At 33.3% G+C, this 14,075-nt stretch overlaps 1 protein-coding gene across 1 annotated transcript; it reads left to right on the top strand.

Annotated features, from left to right (window-relative positions):
- The first annotated feature begins 276 nt into the window (after positions 1–276).
- On the top strand, positions 277–14,015 carry LOC136817316 (lysine-specific demethylase 4A-like). Its single transcript, XM_067073660.1, has 21 exons — positions 277–648; positions 4,391–4,496; positions 4,797–4,872; positions 5,319–5,624; positions 6,661–6,710; positions 6,891–6,994; positions 7,187–7,324; positions 7,547–7,606; positions 7,723–7,927; positions 8,128–8,230; positions 9,752–9,924; positions 10,209–10,336; positions 10,657–10,879; positions 11,132–11,320; positions 11,464–11,645; positions 11,834–12,040; positions 12,188–12,255; positions 12,451–12,553; positions 12,788–12,904; positions 13,110–13,202; positions 13,529–14,015. Exons 1-21 carry the CDS (start codon positions 520–522, stop codon positions 13,640–13,642), a joined length of 2,874 nt encoding a protein of 957 aa, XP_066929761.1. The 5' UTR covers positions 277–519; the 3' UTR covers positions 13,643–14,015.
- Positions 14,016–14,075: the final 60 nt, after the last annotated feature.

The following is a 14,075-nucleotide window of genomic DNA, read 5'->3' as shown; positions in this document are numbered from 1 at the left end:
TTAGCTATATTTAAGACTCTATTTAAACTAAATGAAATGAATTTTGCAATTGCAAAGTTACATTAGAGCTAGTTGAAAACATCTTCATAGATTTTAGATGCAAAATCAATGTGGAAACATGTTATTCTTGCAGCGATTATCACTTAATGACATTCTTTCTCTGAGAATCTAAATATTGGAAGTGAAAACGCCGACCGTGTAATGCAAGCTTTAATGCTGAAAGCTGATTGGATAAAATTGTAAACAACATGTTCCATTGGCGACTCACGTCTGGCTGAAAAAGTGAAAGTCGCGAGTAAAAAGTGGAAGAAAGGACTCGAGAAGATTCCGAATTGAAAAAAAACAGAAATGGGGAAAGGTTGATGAATTCAAGTTAAAAAATTACAAGAATTTAACTTCAAGATGAATAAAGACAATTCATACAGTTTTCTACAGTTGATATGACATTATTATACCCATTAAAGCTCTAACTGTCGTTCATAATTTCCCACAAAATTGACCACGACTGATCAGCAGTCGATGATGGCTGGAAACAATGAAGGTTGTCAAATCATGGTTTTTACTCCATCATATGAAGAATTTAAGGATTTCTCTGGCTACATACGTTATATGGAATCAAAAGGGGCCCATAAGGCTGGAATAGCAAAGGTATATAACTTGTTTTGATGTATAAATACGTTTCATTTTGGTTGTGATGATTCTTAAAAGCTTTGTGATGATTGACTGCATGCTTCTTAGGGGCCGTCGACAAACGATTTTCCTTTTTTTTAACGGCTTCTGGCCGTAAGGGGTGGGAGGGGGTCACTGCAATGCCGTTAAAAAAGTTTAAAAAAAAAGGAAAGTCTCACTTACAAATTTCATCAGTCCAAAAAGTAGAAACATGTGAAGAAAGGCTAAGACCAAAGCAACCACACGATTCACCTTATTCCCGGTCACCAATTAATGCTTCGACGAGAAAAATGACTGGTCACGTGACGAAAGTCGGCAATTTTTCCCTCCGCCTCAGTTGACTCCTTGCTCCACCCATCCCGCCCTGACTTGCTGCGGGGCTTGGAGTTTCAAAATTGAAAGGTCACGGCTCAAAACCACATGTTTTTTCCGTGCGAAAAGAAGAACTTTGAGGATTACGAATCGAAAGAACATGGCGGCCATGGACCAGTGAAAGTATTTACTTTTGAAGAATTTTCTTGGCCGCTAAGACGTAGGGGGGGAGGGGGTCTGAACCTTAACGGCCTCAGGCCGTTAAAAAAAAGGAAAGTCGTTTGTCGACGGCCCCTTAGGCGGTCATCAAAAAATTGTTCTATTTGGGTCACCCGCCCGCATCAAATTTTCCGCTGATTTTCCGGTGCGGAGATGCGGAATAAAAACTGGGAAAAGCAATTTGCTCTTTTAAAGTATAGCTTTTTTCTCAATTGCTCTGACGACCATCGAAAAATTGTTTTGCTCGCGTTACCACCCGCCCCTGAGTTACTGGCGTGATTAGAAAAAAACCTGGGAATGTTTTTGACCGCCCGTCCGCCCGCATGCATTTTTAACACCTGTTGCGACGCGAACAGAGCATTTTTTCGATGACCGCCTTATAGTGGGCACCCTTTGGGCTTGAAATCCAGGTGGGATTTTTTAGAAAAGGTGGGGATTGGGTTAATGGGAAATTTTGGGCAAGGTGACATTCAGCAGCCAGGAAGAAATCCTTGCAGCATATGGGATTATTCACACACACCGGCAATCAGTAATCTCTGAAAATCATTCCCCTGGATTTCAGGCCCAAAGGGTGCAATGGGTAGCATAAAACAAAAGTAAAAAGTAAAAATACCCTTTGTTCCATTTGGTTGACTTGAAATCGAAAAGGAATACCACTGAAAACGAAAGTAAAATTGGCCTGTACTCGAGATCCTGTAATCTTGATATACGAGTTTAAGTCTAAATTGACAAGGTTTCAGCATAGTTGTTTAGGGGAACGCAACGGCCTATTGAATACAAAAAGTATTAAGTATTGAGTACAAAAAGGATAAATCATCTTGTCCCTAGGTAATTGCTGTGTTGTAAAAGACAAATCAACAAGATGAAATTATCATTTCTGCTAGAGTAATAAGTTATTCAAAAGACCCTCATGTTTTCCTTTACGACTATTTAAAAGAAAGGTTGGGAAAGTAGAAAAGAAGTCTAATTGTCAAAGATATGAATAAATACCATATATACTGCCATTTTAGTAATTATGCATCAACGCGTCATTGTTTTATTTGCTGGTGTTTTTAATTATTCAACATGATATAGTGATATAGCAAAAATTATAAATTCCACTGACTCCAGCATTAAGTTAATGACAAGATAATATTTAGTATACATGTTACCTAGTTATGCTTTTGTGCATACTTTGTGGGAACTTCCAAGTGTACGGAATACCAGAATACAGTGCAGGTAATTTTTTCTTGTAATACTGGAATGTTGGTCAGAAATTTCTCAAATACTTCTTATTCCTTCTGTTTGGGCGAGGACGAACTCTGGACAACGGTCACGGTTTGACAAAATCACAAGAATACAGGTTAAATGTAGAAAATAGTCAAAATCTAAAAGTAAATTAGAGAAGAAACTAAAATATGAAATACTTACAAAATTCATCACATAATATCTCTACGAAAGATATCTCGCCACAAACAAATGCACCATATGCAAAAATCCAAAATGATTAGAACTAAATGCTTGAAAAGCTTCTAAAAGTTAAGAACGATTTTCTCCTGACACACATCTTGTCACTATCACGATTTGATAAGAGTGCATACAGAAAAGGCGAGTGGAAAAAGCTTATAAAAAGAGCTACAACGTAAAAAATTAATAATTAAAAAGACTTTAACAATACACAAGACGATAAACAATAAAAAAGTAATTCCCAACGCAACAAATTGCCAAAACACCTTCAAATCCCACAAATAACAGTGTATATACCTGCATTCTTGTAAAAATATTGACAATACCTCTCAATATAGGGTTACTGCTAATTTTCCTAGGAATGCCAACTCAATTGGCATTTTGGAAGCCCCCTAATATTGTGGTGATACTGAAACTTTTAATTATTCAACCTGAAATGACATCCCTGAAATAAGTCCAGGGTTCGAATTATAGCTTCGCACTTCGCAAAATGCAAAGTGAATTTTAGATTTAGCAACCAAAAAAGATTTTCTAACTCAAAAATGCGAAGTTAGAAAATACCTCGTGACTTTTTTCATTCGTTAATCTATTGCTTTATCTACTCGCTACTTCACTACTTTCTTCATTCGTTAATCTATTGTTTTATCTACTCGCTACTTCGCTACTTTCTTCATTTATTTATTTGTTGCTTTATCAACTCGCCACTCTGCTTCTTTATTCACTCGTTTATTATTATAATGTAACAAAGTTCTAGGCGCACGAGGGCCTCTAGAACTGATCGTGATTATACGTATTTTACAATTGTCTTGTGTTGAATCTTTTCGGGTGTTTACTCCATGCAGTGTTGAGTCTTTCTTTGAAGACTTTGACTGTCTTTGCCTCAGCGACATCTTTTGGCAATTTATTCCAGGTTGGTATAGTTCGATAAAAGAAGGAATTCGTTTGTACACCACGGAGTCCATCGCTTCCAAAGTTTGGAATCATCTCAAAGTTGTGCCTTCTGTTTGGTCGCGTTCGACGGGCTATCTTGTTTGGGATGGTATCTTTTTCGTAATAGTTGATGTGCTTGTAAAGTTGGACCATGTCACAAAAGTGTCTTCTAAACTCGAGCGTAGGAAGATCTAATTCACGCAGTCGTTCTTCATAAGACATATTATCTATTGCTTTATCAACTCGCTACTTTGCTAGTTTATTCATTCGTTTATCTATTGCTTTATCTACTCGCTACTTCGCTATTTTATTCATTCGTTAATCTATTTTCCAAACAACATCGCAAAATACTAAATAAGCTTCGCAAGCAGTGAAAAAAAATTGCCTACGGCGCTCCTTTTTTTACCTCGCTTCGCTCGAAAAATAGCGAAGCTCCTTAAATTTATAATTCGAACCTGAAGTCTATCTTCACCCTCTGCCAAAAACATTCTTATAATGACAGTAACCACCAAGGATAAAATTGTACTTCTGAATACTAAATAAAACTAGGTGTTGGTCATTAGGTAATAGGTAATAGGTAAACATATTAGTGATTTGTGTTTCTCTGCTTTGATTTGCTTTGATGCAAAGGTATGTAGTGTAATCCAGGGAAAAGATTTGTGTCCCTTGGGTGTTTACAGCTTCAATCTGTGGTCCTGAACTCAAAAAATATAAAATGAAAAATGGAAAATTTAGTAACTGCTTGATTGGTGGTTGGGAAAAATTCCATTTGAATATTCAATTATTAATTATAGATTTTAAACTATCCGTGTAGGTTATTCCACCAAAAGAGTGGCAAGCTGTTAGAAGATACAATATGAAAAGAATAGGAGAGATGGAAATTAAAACACCAATCCAACAAACTGTGTCTGGTCAACAAGGTATTCAAATTTTACTTTTTGGTTTGCTACTGTCTTTTGCTGTAGTTTAGATAGCTTTCCTGTCACTTTTAGCTGTTGTGTCCTATCAAAGTCCTATCCACCAATCTATCATATTGTTGAAATACATTTTTTACAAAAAAGAAGTTTTGAAGCAACTGATCATGGTTCATAATTGTCAGATGGTTACAAAGCCCAAAAGATACGTACATTTAAATGTCACCTCCGAGGATTTCAGTTTTATTGCTAATCCCTACACAATGACTGTTTTAATCAACTTGATGCAATTCCTCACTTGTCTAGGTCTTTTTCAACTCATAAACATCCAAAAGAAAACAATGCAAGTGAAGAACTTGAAAGAATTAGCAGAAACTCCAAAGTATGTTTTTTTTAAATGTCTGTTCGCTGCATTTCTCTACAACTACTTTTCTCTGTCAAATATTTCATGATAGGTCCCAGGGGGGGGGGCACTCTATTCAAAAATGACTGTATGTGCAGTCCAAAATTAGGCCTTTCAAATTGGACCCTTTCAGTGCAGAAAAACTTTAGCCAAATTTGGGCAAAAGATCAACCCTTACGATGCATTTTCTTGAAAATGTGGTCGAATTTTACACCCTTGGAGTGCACTTTTTCTCATCATGCTCATTCTGACCTTTAAGGGCATTTACTTTGAGTAACCCCTCAAAGGTAGGTGCTTCATAAACATTTTACTGTATGCTTAGATTTGTTATCCAAAACGCAATTAATTTAATGGGCTGTTTCCCCATTCACTTAGTTGAAACTGTGAATAAGTATGACATTTTAATCTTTGCAATTTGTATTTAGACACAAACCTCCAGAAGGTAGCATAGATGAACTCGAGAGAAAGTTTTGGAAGAACATAACATTCAATCCATCAATATACGGGGCTGATGTCCCTGGAACAATTTATGATAAAGACGTCAAACATTGGAATATAAACTCTTTAAACACAATATTAGATACTCTGAATTCAGACTGTAGTGTAAAAATTTTGGGTGTTAACACAGCATACTTGTATTTTGGTATGTGGAAAGCATGTTTTCCATGGCATACAGAAGACATGGATTTGTATAGTATCAACTACCTGCATCATGGAGCCCCTAAATTTTGGTATGAAAATCTTTTTTATTTGTTTAATTTACACCTGCTTACTACTCTAGGGGCTGAGTTAGTTCTCATCATATGCACATCTGCGTATAGTCATTTTTTCTTTTGATCATGAAAGAATTGTCCTTGAAGAGTCAGAAAACGTGTGTGGCGTTATTTGGATCAGGCACAAATTTCCATAATGGCGGATTTTAGATTTTCAACCCTTTTTAGCCCTCTTGCTTGAAAAAATTTTTTTTTAAACTTTAAACATAGACATATTATATACCAATCGATCACAAATTTTATGCTGATTAAGAAAAATGTCAGAACAATGATCTGAAAATTTCGTTATCTGGAGATATGAAGCACTTTCGATTATGATTTTTTGAAATAACTACTTTTGCTTCCAAATTTGTGTGGCTGTAACATTTGATTGGCTTACTTAATTTACTTGAAATTTTCGGAGGGTCTTGCCTACCGCTCAAATAATAAAATTCAGGAAAATTTATTTTTCTACATGAATTTCGATATCCATAATGGCGGATTCAAAACTTTCTTTCGTCACATGGGCTCTTAGGCTGTGCTAGCCTAAGAAAAATATTTTTTTTGAGCTAAAACCCTGCATACTATATACCAATCGATCAGAAATTTTATGCTGATTAAGAAAAAGGTCCGAACCATGGTCTGAAAATTTTGCTATCTCGAGCTATGAAGTACTTTCGTTTTCAAAACTTAGAAAACGTAAGTACTTCGTATCTCTTGATAACAAAATTTCCAGACCATGGTTCGGACCTTTTTCTTAATCAGCATAAAATTTCTGACTCTTCAAGGACTATACTTTCATGAACAAAAGAAAAAATGACTATATGCCGATGCGCATACGAGACCTAACTCAGCCCCTAGAGTATACACTTACTGAACAAGAAATAACATTTGCACCTTCAAGTATGGTAACAAACACATGAGTTAATCCCAGTATTGGTAGCACGTTTCAGTCTCTTATGGTTTTCATAATGTTGCATGGTATAACTGATTTGTTCTTTCTTTTTATTTTAAGGTATTCCATACCTCCTGAACATGGAAAGAGACTTGAAACTCTTGCGAAAGGTAAATTTGAGGCTTAATTGCAGTTTTTCTTTTCATCATCGACACTTCTTGGCTTGAGTGTTTTAGTTCTGTTTGTGACAAGAAATTTGCCTCTTTCTTTTTAGTTAACTTACCCTATTATTAGTAAAAAACAATGTTTTAATTGGGGTCAAAAAATTTTAAAATCTCGATTTTGTTTAGGTTTCTTTTCTGGCTCTGCTCAAGATTGTTCAGAATTCATGAGGCACAAGATGACGTTGATTTCTCCACAAATATTGAGGAAATTTTCAATACCAGTGAATAAGGTAACAGTGCTACTAAATTACATACAATACAAAGCTAAAAGCGTTCTAATGTGTAAGATAATTGTCAAATGCTTCATCAATTCTCCAATTCTTGGAGATGAGTGTCAAGGTCAATAGAAATGAAACTTTCTAAAATTAGACAAAATTAGAACCTCTGAGAAAGTTAAACAGTAGAATCTCTTTTTCTAATAGATTGTACACAATGAAGGTGAATTCATGGTTACTTTCCCATATGGCTACCATGCAGGATTCAATTTGGGTTTCAATATTGCTGAATCAACGAATTTTGCTTCAGAAAGATGGATAGAGTTTGGTAAAAAGGCAAAACATGTAAGTAAAAGGTTTTTTTAACTTGTAGAGTGCAAAGGGATAAAGGCTGCAACCCAAATTCAAAAAAGATATCTCACGCTTGAATTTGATCATGTATGCTTAAAGGACACTTCAATAAAATGTATGTTCTGAGTGTGAAATCGTATTACTTTTAGATTTTACGTGCAAAATTCTAGTTCAGTCCATTTTATTTTGAATAAAACCTTTCTATTTTTCTCTCAGTGTCAATGCAACCGTGACTCAGTCAAAATCAACATGGATGTATTCATCAAAAAATTTCAGGTAAAAGTCTTGTGAAGCTTAACCAACCACTACAAACTCACATGAACATAGAGTTATTGAAATGAAAAATATTTTATAATTTTCATTACTTATGTTTTTTTTAAATATTCTTATAGCCTGAAGAATGGAAAAGGATACAACAGAAGCGAATAGAGGAGAAACAAGCAAATAAAAAGAAACATAACAATCTGTCATCATCGTCATCAGATTCTTCATCGCAGGAAGAGGACTCTGAAGAGGAGGATGACGAAGAAGATGACGATGTTAGTAGTGACGAAGAAGAAAAAGAAGAAGAAATTATTGATACTGAGACTGAAGAAGGTATTTAATTTTTTGTTTTCCATATTTTAAAGTTTCAGATAAGTTCTTTGCCTTTCATTTCAACATTTGTACACAATAAAAAGAAGATCATTTAACACATGTACTTGCTATCTTAAGGTCATCGTTATTTCTAAAAGATGGGTTTTTTTTACTGGGGAATAATGAACTCATTGATTTTCAAGTCTGATTATTTTCTTTAGAAATTCCACTATCAAGCTCTGAAGAATATAGTGAAAATCTTGCTAGAGTGGCAAAGAAGCAATACAGAAAACCTGATAGTGAAACAAGGACTCGTCCAAAAAGGTATGTATCTTGAACCCTTCTATTAATTGTTCTATGTAATTTCAAAATACCTCAAATGAACTAATTTTGGAAACAGTAAAAACTCAAAATAACCTTTTTGCTGACGTAAGCAATTTTTAAATAGTAGTAAAAAGTAAAGTCAATTGGTTAATTGCAAAGTAAATTTGATTTGAAACTGTAGGCTATTTTGGAAAATTATGAAAAAGTTAATTTTGGCATTAACTTAGATTAACTAATTTTGTTGAGACAAGGAATTTTCTCTTCATGGTCAGAATTACAAAATTAGTTCAAGGTACATTAATTAGGAAAAAGTTCATGGTTCTTTAGTTTGGAAATGTCAAAGTTTTGATGCTTTGGACTCATCCAATTTTGTTTGTTTTTTTCTTGAAAGTTTGCCAGGAAAAAATGGTCTGAGACTTATTTGTAATTAATGTAACTTTTTCTACCATAAATTTTTCACTCAAACGTAATAATGCAAAAAATAAAAGTTAAAAGTAAAGTAGTACAGAAAATAAAATCTAATAAAGTTAATCATAGATAACCTCATCTGAATAATGGTTTTAGTATGAAAGTTGGGTTGTAAAATCTTTTGAAGAGCTTTCTTGAGATTTTTTGTAAACAACTTTTGAATGACATTTTGTTTTTGTATGTCTTGCCATAGACTGAAATTGTCCAAGATTGATGGGGATGGCAAGCAATACAAGTCAACTTTCATCTAAAAACCAACAACATCAAAAATTGTCTACCAGGTGACATAATTTGGGGAAAAAAATTTAAGATGTTGGAATATGTTCATTGTTGTTTGGATGTTTTTTTTTTGGTAAAAGAATTTAAGAAATTTTGAATAGATTTATTTTGTTACGTTTTTCTTTGTAAAAGTCCAAAGCTCTTTACAGTGTTCTACAATTGGTGCAAGGAGGGAGAACTTTCTCAATCCATTTAAAAATCAATGCTGAAAATCTTTTTAACCAAGCTTTTTGAATAAATTGAAAACATCTCACGCCTTTAACAATTGCAAAAATTTGTTTGATGTTATTTATGGAATTTTATTTACTAATATAAAAATGTAATTTAGTTTGTTTTTTTTCTGTAAAAAGTAATTTGTTCATAGACATAACTAATTTAATACATACACAGCTAACGATTCATAATATAATGCAAAATGATAATATGTTATTGTATAGTATAATGCATTATTTGTTGAGATGCATCTAATGATTTTTATTTATAACCTACTTTAAACCGTTAAAAACTGTTTTTGTAACAAAATTTTTATTGACTTTTTTAATGAAAAAAGCAATATTTATTGTAAAAATCTACTTTTCACGTTCCTGTTTTGGGGTCAACTTATACCACTTTTCTTTCATGTATACTTGGTACCTTTCTTGTAATAAATGTCTGATTATAAATAGACTGGTTAAAAGATTTTTTAAACAGAGAAAATCATATAAAAACTTTGGCTCGTTGTTGGTGATTTAATAGAGATGTTGTATATAACACTTTCGTGTTGTGATATTATAGTGCAGTAAAGAAACACAAACAGATCAAACAGAAGAGGACAAGTAAAAGGCAGCGAATAAAGGAGTGTCTACACGGTGACAGCAGTGAAGATGAAAAGGAAATCAAGAAAGAAAACAAACACAATGGAACTGATAGCAAGAAACCTCTTAAAATCAACTTGTCATCAGCTCAAAGTAACCTTCAACTTTTAATGTTTTTATTTTGTTGCATTGTCATTTTTAAAGCACAAATTTTCAAAGTCCTAAATTCAGTGGTGCAACTTTCCTTTCTATAGACAAAAATCTGTCCAGTTTAGATTTTTAATTTAGATTTCCATCCCAATTGGAAGAAAAAAGTTTTTGTCAAGTTTTTGTATAACTTTGAACTTTTTGTTCAGATTTACCAAAGGTGGTTGCAATACTGTAAATTATATTATGTAAAATTTGTGTTTAATTGTTATTCATTATTGTTTAAAAAGGAGCCATGAATTTGAAAAGTATATGGAAGTTTGAAGATGAAAAGAAGAATGCTGAAATCACCTACAACAGGACTCTGTCAGAAACAGAAACAAAGTGTGCCATTTGTGTCTTCTTTAGTCAAAGAGATGTAAGTATGACTTGAAACAATCATTTTGAAGAAGAATCAATATCCAGAACCTCAAAATTAAAGCTTAGAGTAATTGTACAACACAATGCCCACGTATTTACTCCTCGTCTTTTTTTCAATCTTCCACCTCTTGCATGTTATATTCTATCTGCTCTGGCAATGGAAGATTTGATAATGTCAGGGAGTTCCTGTCTTCAGTTTCTTCTTTTCAATGGATAGCTCCTATCACTAAAAAGAGCAAGGGAGTTGAAAAGGGGGATATTTACATTCTTCTCTTATCTAAAAGATTTCCTATCCTATATATTCTGTTTTTGTGACAGGCTGAATATCTCCATGGTGAGCAAGCAGAAGAATCCAATAAGAGACATACATTGACCGAATTAAAATGTGGTAAACTCCTTGTCACTGAATTGTGTTTTGCTGCAAACAATTCTGAAGAAGATACCATTGAAACAGCTTTCAATTTGATGTTTGGTGCGGATGGAGAACAACAAGATGTCAAATTGTTATTTTGCGCTAAATGTCATGTAGCTGTACATAGTGGTGAGTATTCTTTATCTATCTTTGGAATCTAAACTTTGCTCAAGTTTAAAAACGTTATATGCTCTTTTCACTATGAAGGATCGAGACAAAACTCTCAGGCAAGACAAAGACAAACCTGCTAAAAAAAATTCTTATTTTATTTGACAATATTTACTCAGTCAAACTCAAAATGATTTCCTGCTGGAAAATGCAACTCTTTAATAGTTTTTTGCAAAGTTGCAAAGATTAAAAAAAAATGTCTTCCTTTTTCAGTGTGTTATGGAGTAGACATGACTAACAATAATAACAATAACAACAATCGTTACACTAAATGGTATTGCCAGAAGTGCCAACATCTTCAACAACAAAATGCTATCCAACAAAACTTTTTCAAAAAGGAAGAAACAGAAAGTGGAATTGATGAAATTGTAGATGTCACTTCACAAGCCTGTTCTGTTGAAGGTATTTCCAAACTACATGGATATATTCCCCCGTAGATGGCGATAAGCTTAGTAATTAGGATTTTTTATTTTTCATGGTTTCACACTTTTGCTTTTATACTTTGTTTGGTATTAATTTTTTCACATTATTCTTCTTTCCATTAGAGTTGGAAACAGATATCACATGTTGTCTTTGCATGATGCGTGGGGGAGCACTGAAGAGAACAACATGCGAGAATTGGTGCCATGTTGTTTGTGCTATTGCGTTACCGGAAGTATTTTTTGAAGATAAACAACGCAGAGATGGAATCAATATTACTAAACTCAACCCTGCACGACAAAAACTTGTAAGTGGACTTTCTTTCTTTTTATCTTATTTAATTATCTATTGATACTAACTTCCTAATGGTGTGAAAGGTGAAAGATTAAACAAGAGTTTAACGAGCTTCAATGGATCACAATCCTGGAGAATAATCACGAGGCTGGCTGTGTTGAGCTGGATTAGATTTACCAATGCAATCTTTGTTTTTTTCAGCATTGTATATACTGCTCACATTTAAAGAAACCATCGTCAAGTATTACAAGCTCTTGCGTTCAGTGCCAGTGTGGGAAGTGTGCCACACCATTCCATGTCACTTGCAGTCTTCATAATGGAATACCTCTCTATCTTGGTGATTGGCCATTGCTCATTGAAACACTTTGTTCAAAACATTCCAAACGTGCCAAAAATAATGTTGAAAAGGTCAATTTTACTCAATAAATTATTTGATTTCATACTAAATGTTTTTCTTTCTGTTTTTGTTCCCTTGATATTTTACTTACGAATATGAAAAACTTAAGTGACTGTGTTATAAGCTATCAGAAATTTTTCCTTTCTATATTTCTATAGACCAACAAGAGGGAACTGCAAAGCATTACCATGGGGGATCTTGTATATGCAAAGCACAAGAATGGCAGGTAAATCTAATACATCAGTTTGTTTCGGTTTTAATTTCAATAACGTTTTTTAATATGATAACGTTTTTTAATATGATATGTAGCTAAGATGGTTACTCTCATCTTCAAATTACAAGCTGTCAAGAATAAAAGTTTTATTTAAGTTTTGAGTTATTATTGTGAACCTGTTTGTTTTGACATATTCCATTTTTGTAGATACTATCAAGGGCGTGTTATTACAGTCAGCACTGTGTTGTATTACAAAGTGATATTTGCTGATAAAAGTTTTTGTTTTGATCTACCACCAGAAGATATCCAGGTTTGAATAACGTTTTATCATATAGAAACTACTAACCACTGCTGATTGTAAAAATTAGAATTCAGAAATTGGACATTTTTTCTGATGTGATCAGTAATCAAGTTACCGGAAGATCATTTTTCTTCATTCTTATTTAAATTCATGGTGCTAACCCAGGTTGACAAGAATCTGTTATCAAAGTCTTTTGTTGAGGGGTTTCACGTTTGTTTACTTTTAGTTTTGTCTGTTCCTTAGAATGTGGATGCAAAGAATCAGGTACAGGCAGATGGAACCAGTGTGGATGTTTTATGGACAGATTCTCTGTCGTATCCAGCAGAAGTCACTGGCCATTGGTATGATACTGTTAGCCAGGTAAATTTGTTTTTTAAGTAACATTCTCTTTTGATAAATATATTCTCACACAAGATATTGTATGATATAATTCCTTCAAAGTATAGAAATTTTCCTCCAAAAATACATGGAATTTTCTTTTGTACAATGTTCCAAGGGTTTTTCCCACAGCAGAGAAAATAGGTTCAATTGTGGTATAACGTTTATTCAAACCATTTATTTACAGGTTCGTTTTGAAGATGCTTCCATTTTGAATGTCAAACGTGCTGACCTATTCATTGATGGAGAAGATATACCCAAAAGGGTCAAATCCAAAATCGTGAGTTCCCTATGTAGTTTTGCTCAATATTATGAAGGATGTGATCTCAGCAAGTGCTTTGACAAAATTTTTTTAGTCCCTACATCATATAACTTTTTCTATTTGTATTGGACAATGAAAATTATCTGAGGCTGTCTATGTTTCTTGTGCTGTTTTTTGTATATTACTTAAAACCTAGTTGCTTTTATAAGTTCCTTATTTGTTTGTTGATGTTGTGTTGCTTCCAAGGATAAAGCGATGGATGTGTTTTTATAGAGTAGAGAGCTACCAGTGTCAACCTCATGTGGTTTTTCTTAATGGTGTTTTTTAACTTTTTCTATTTTTAGTCTTATGCTACAGAAACACAAAACAAATCATACTTTCCAGAAAGTCTTCGTCATGGGACCAATCGACCACGTGTAGGTGTTCGAAAATGTCAGAGTGTTCATAAGAAGCTATGATGTATTGAAGTCGGAGATTAATGTTTTGTCATTAAAGCTGTAAATATATATTTATTATGAAAGGAAATTTTCTTGTTAAATATTGTGTTCCAATTTTGGCTTGTTGCTTATTTTTCACCATTCTGGAGAAAGCAGTTTAGGGTTATACTGAAATTACTTATAATTAATCATATTTTGTTGTAGATAGTACTTATATAGGAAAAATGTTTTAAACATAACTTTTCTCAAAACGTGTTGTAATTATTTTTATTTCTAGAAAATTTAACATCAATAACAAAACTTTATTATTATGCATATAGAACATAATCAGGATATAGAATTTTTTTTTTCAAAACAGGAATTAACTAAGAAAATTAAAAATTGGAAAACACAAGACTTGCCATTTATTTCTTAAAATTTTGAAAAGTTAAATAACGCTTTTTCAACGTTTTCA

Source organism: Clytia hemisphaerica, unplaced genomic scaffold (genome assembly GCF_902728285.1).
Source record: "Clytia hemisphaerica strain Z4C2 unplaced genomic scaffold, Clytia hemisphaerica genome assembly, whole genome shotgun sequence".
NCBI lineage: Eukaryota > Metazoa > Cnidaria > Hydrozoa > Leptothecata > Clytiidae > Clytia > Clytia hemisphaerica.
This window is presented reverse-complemented; position numbering and strand designations above follow the sequence as displayed.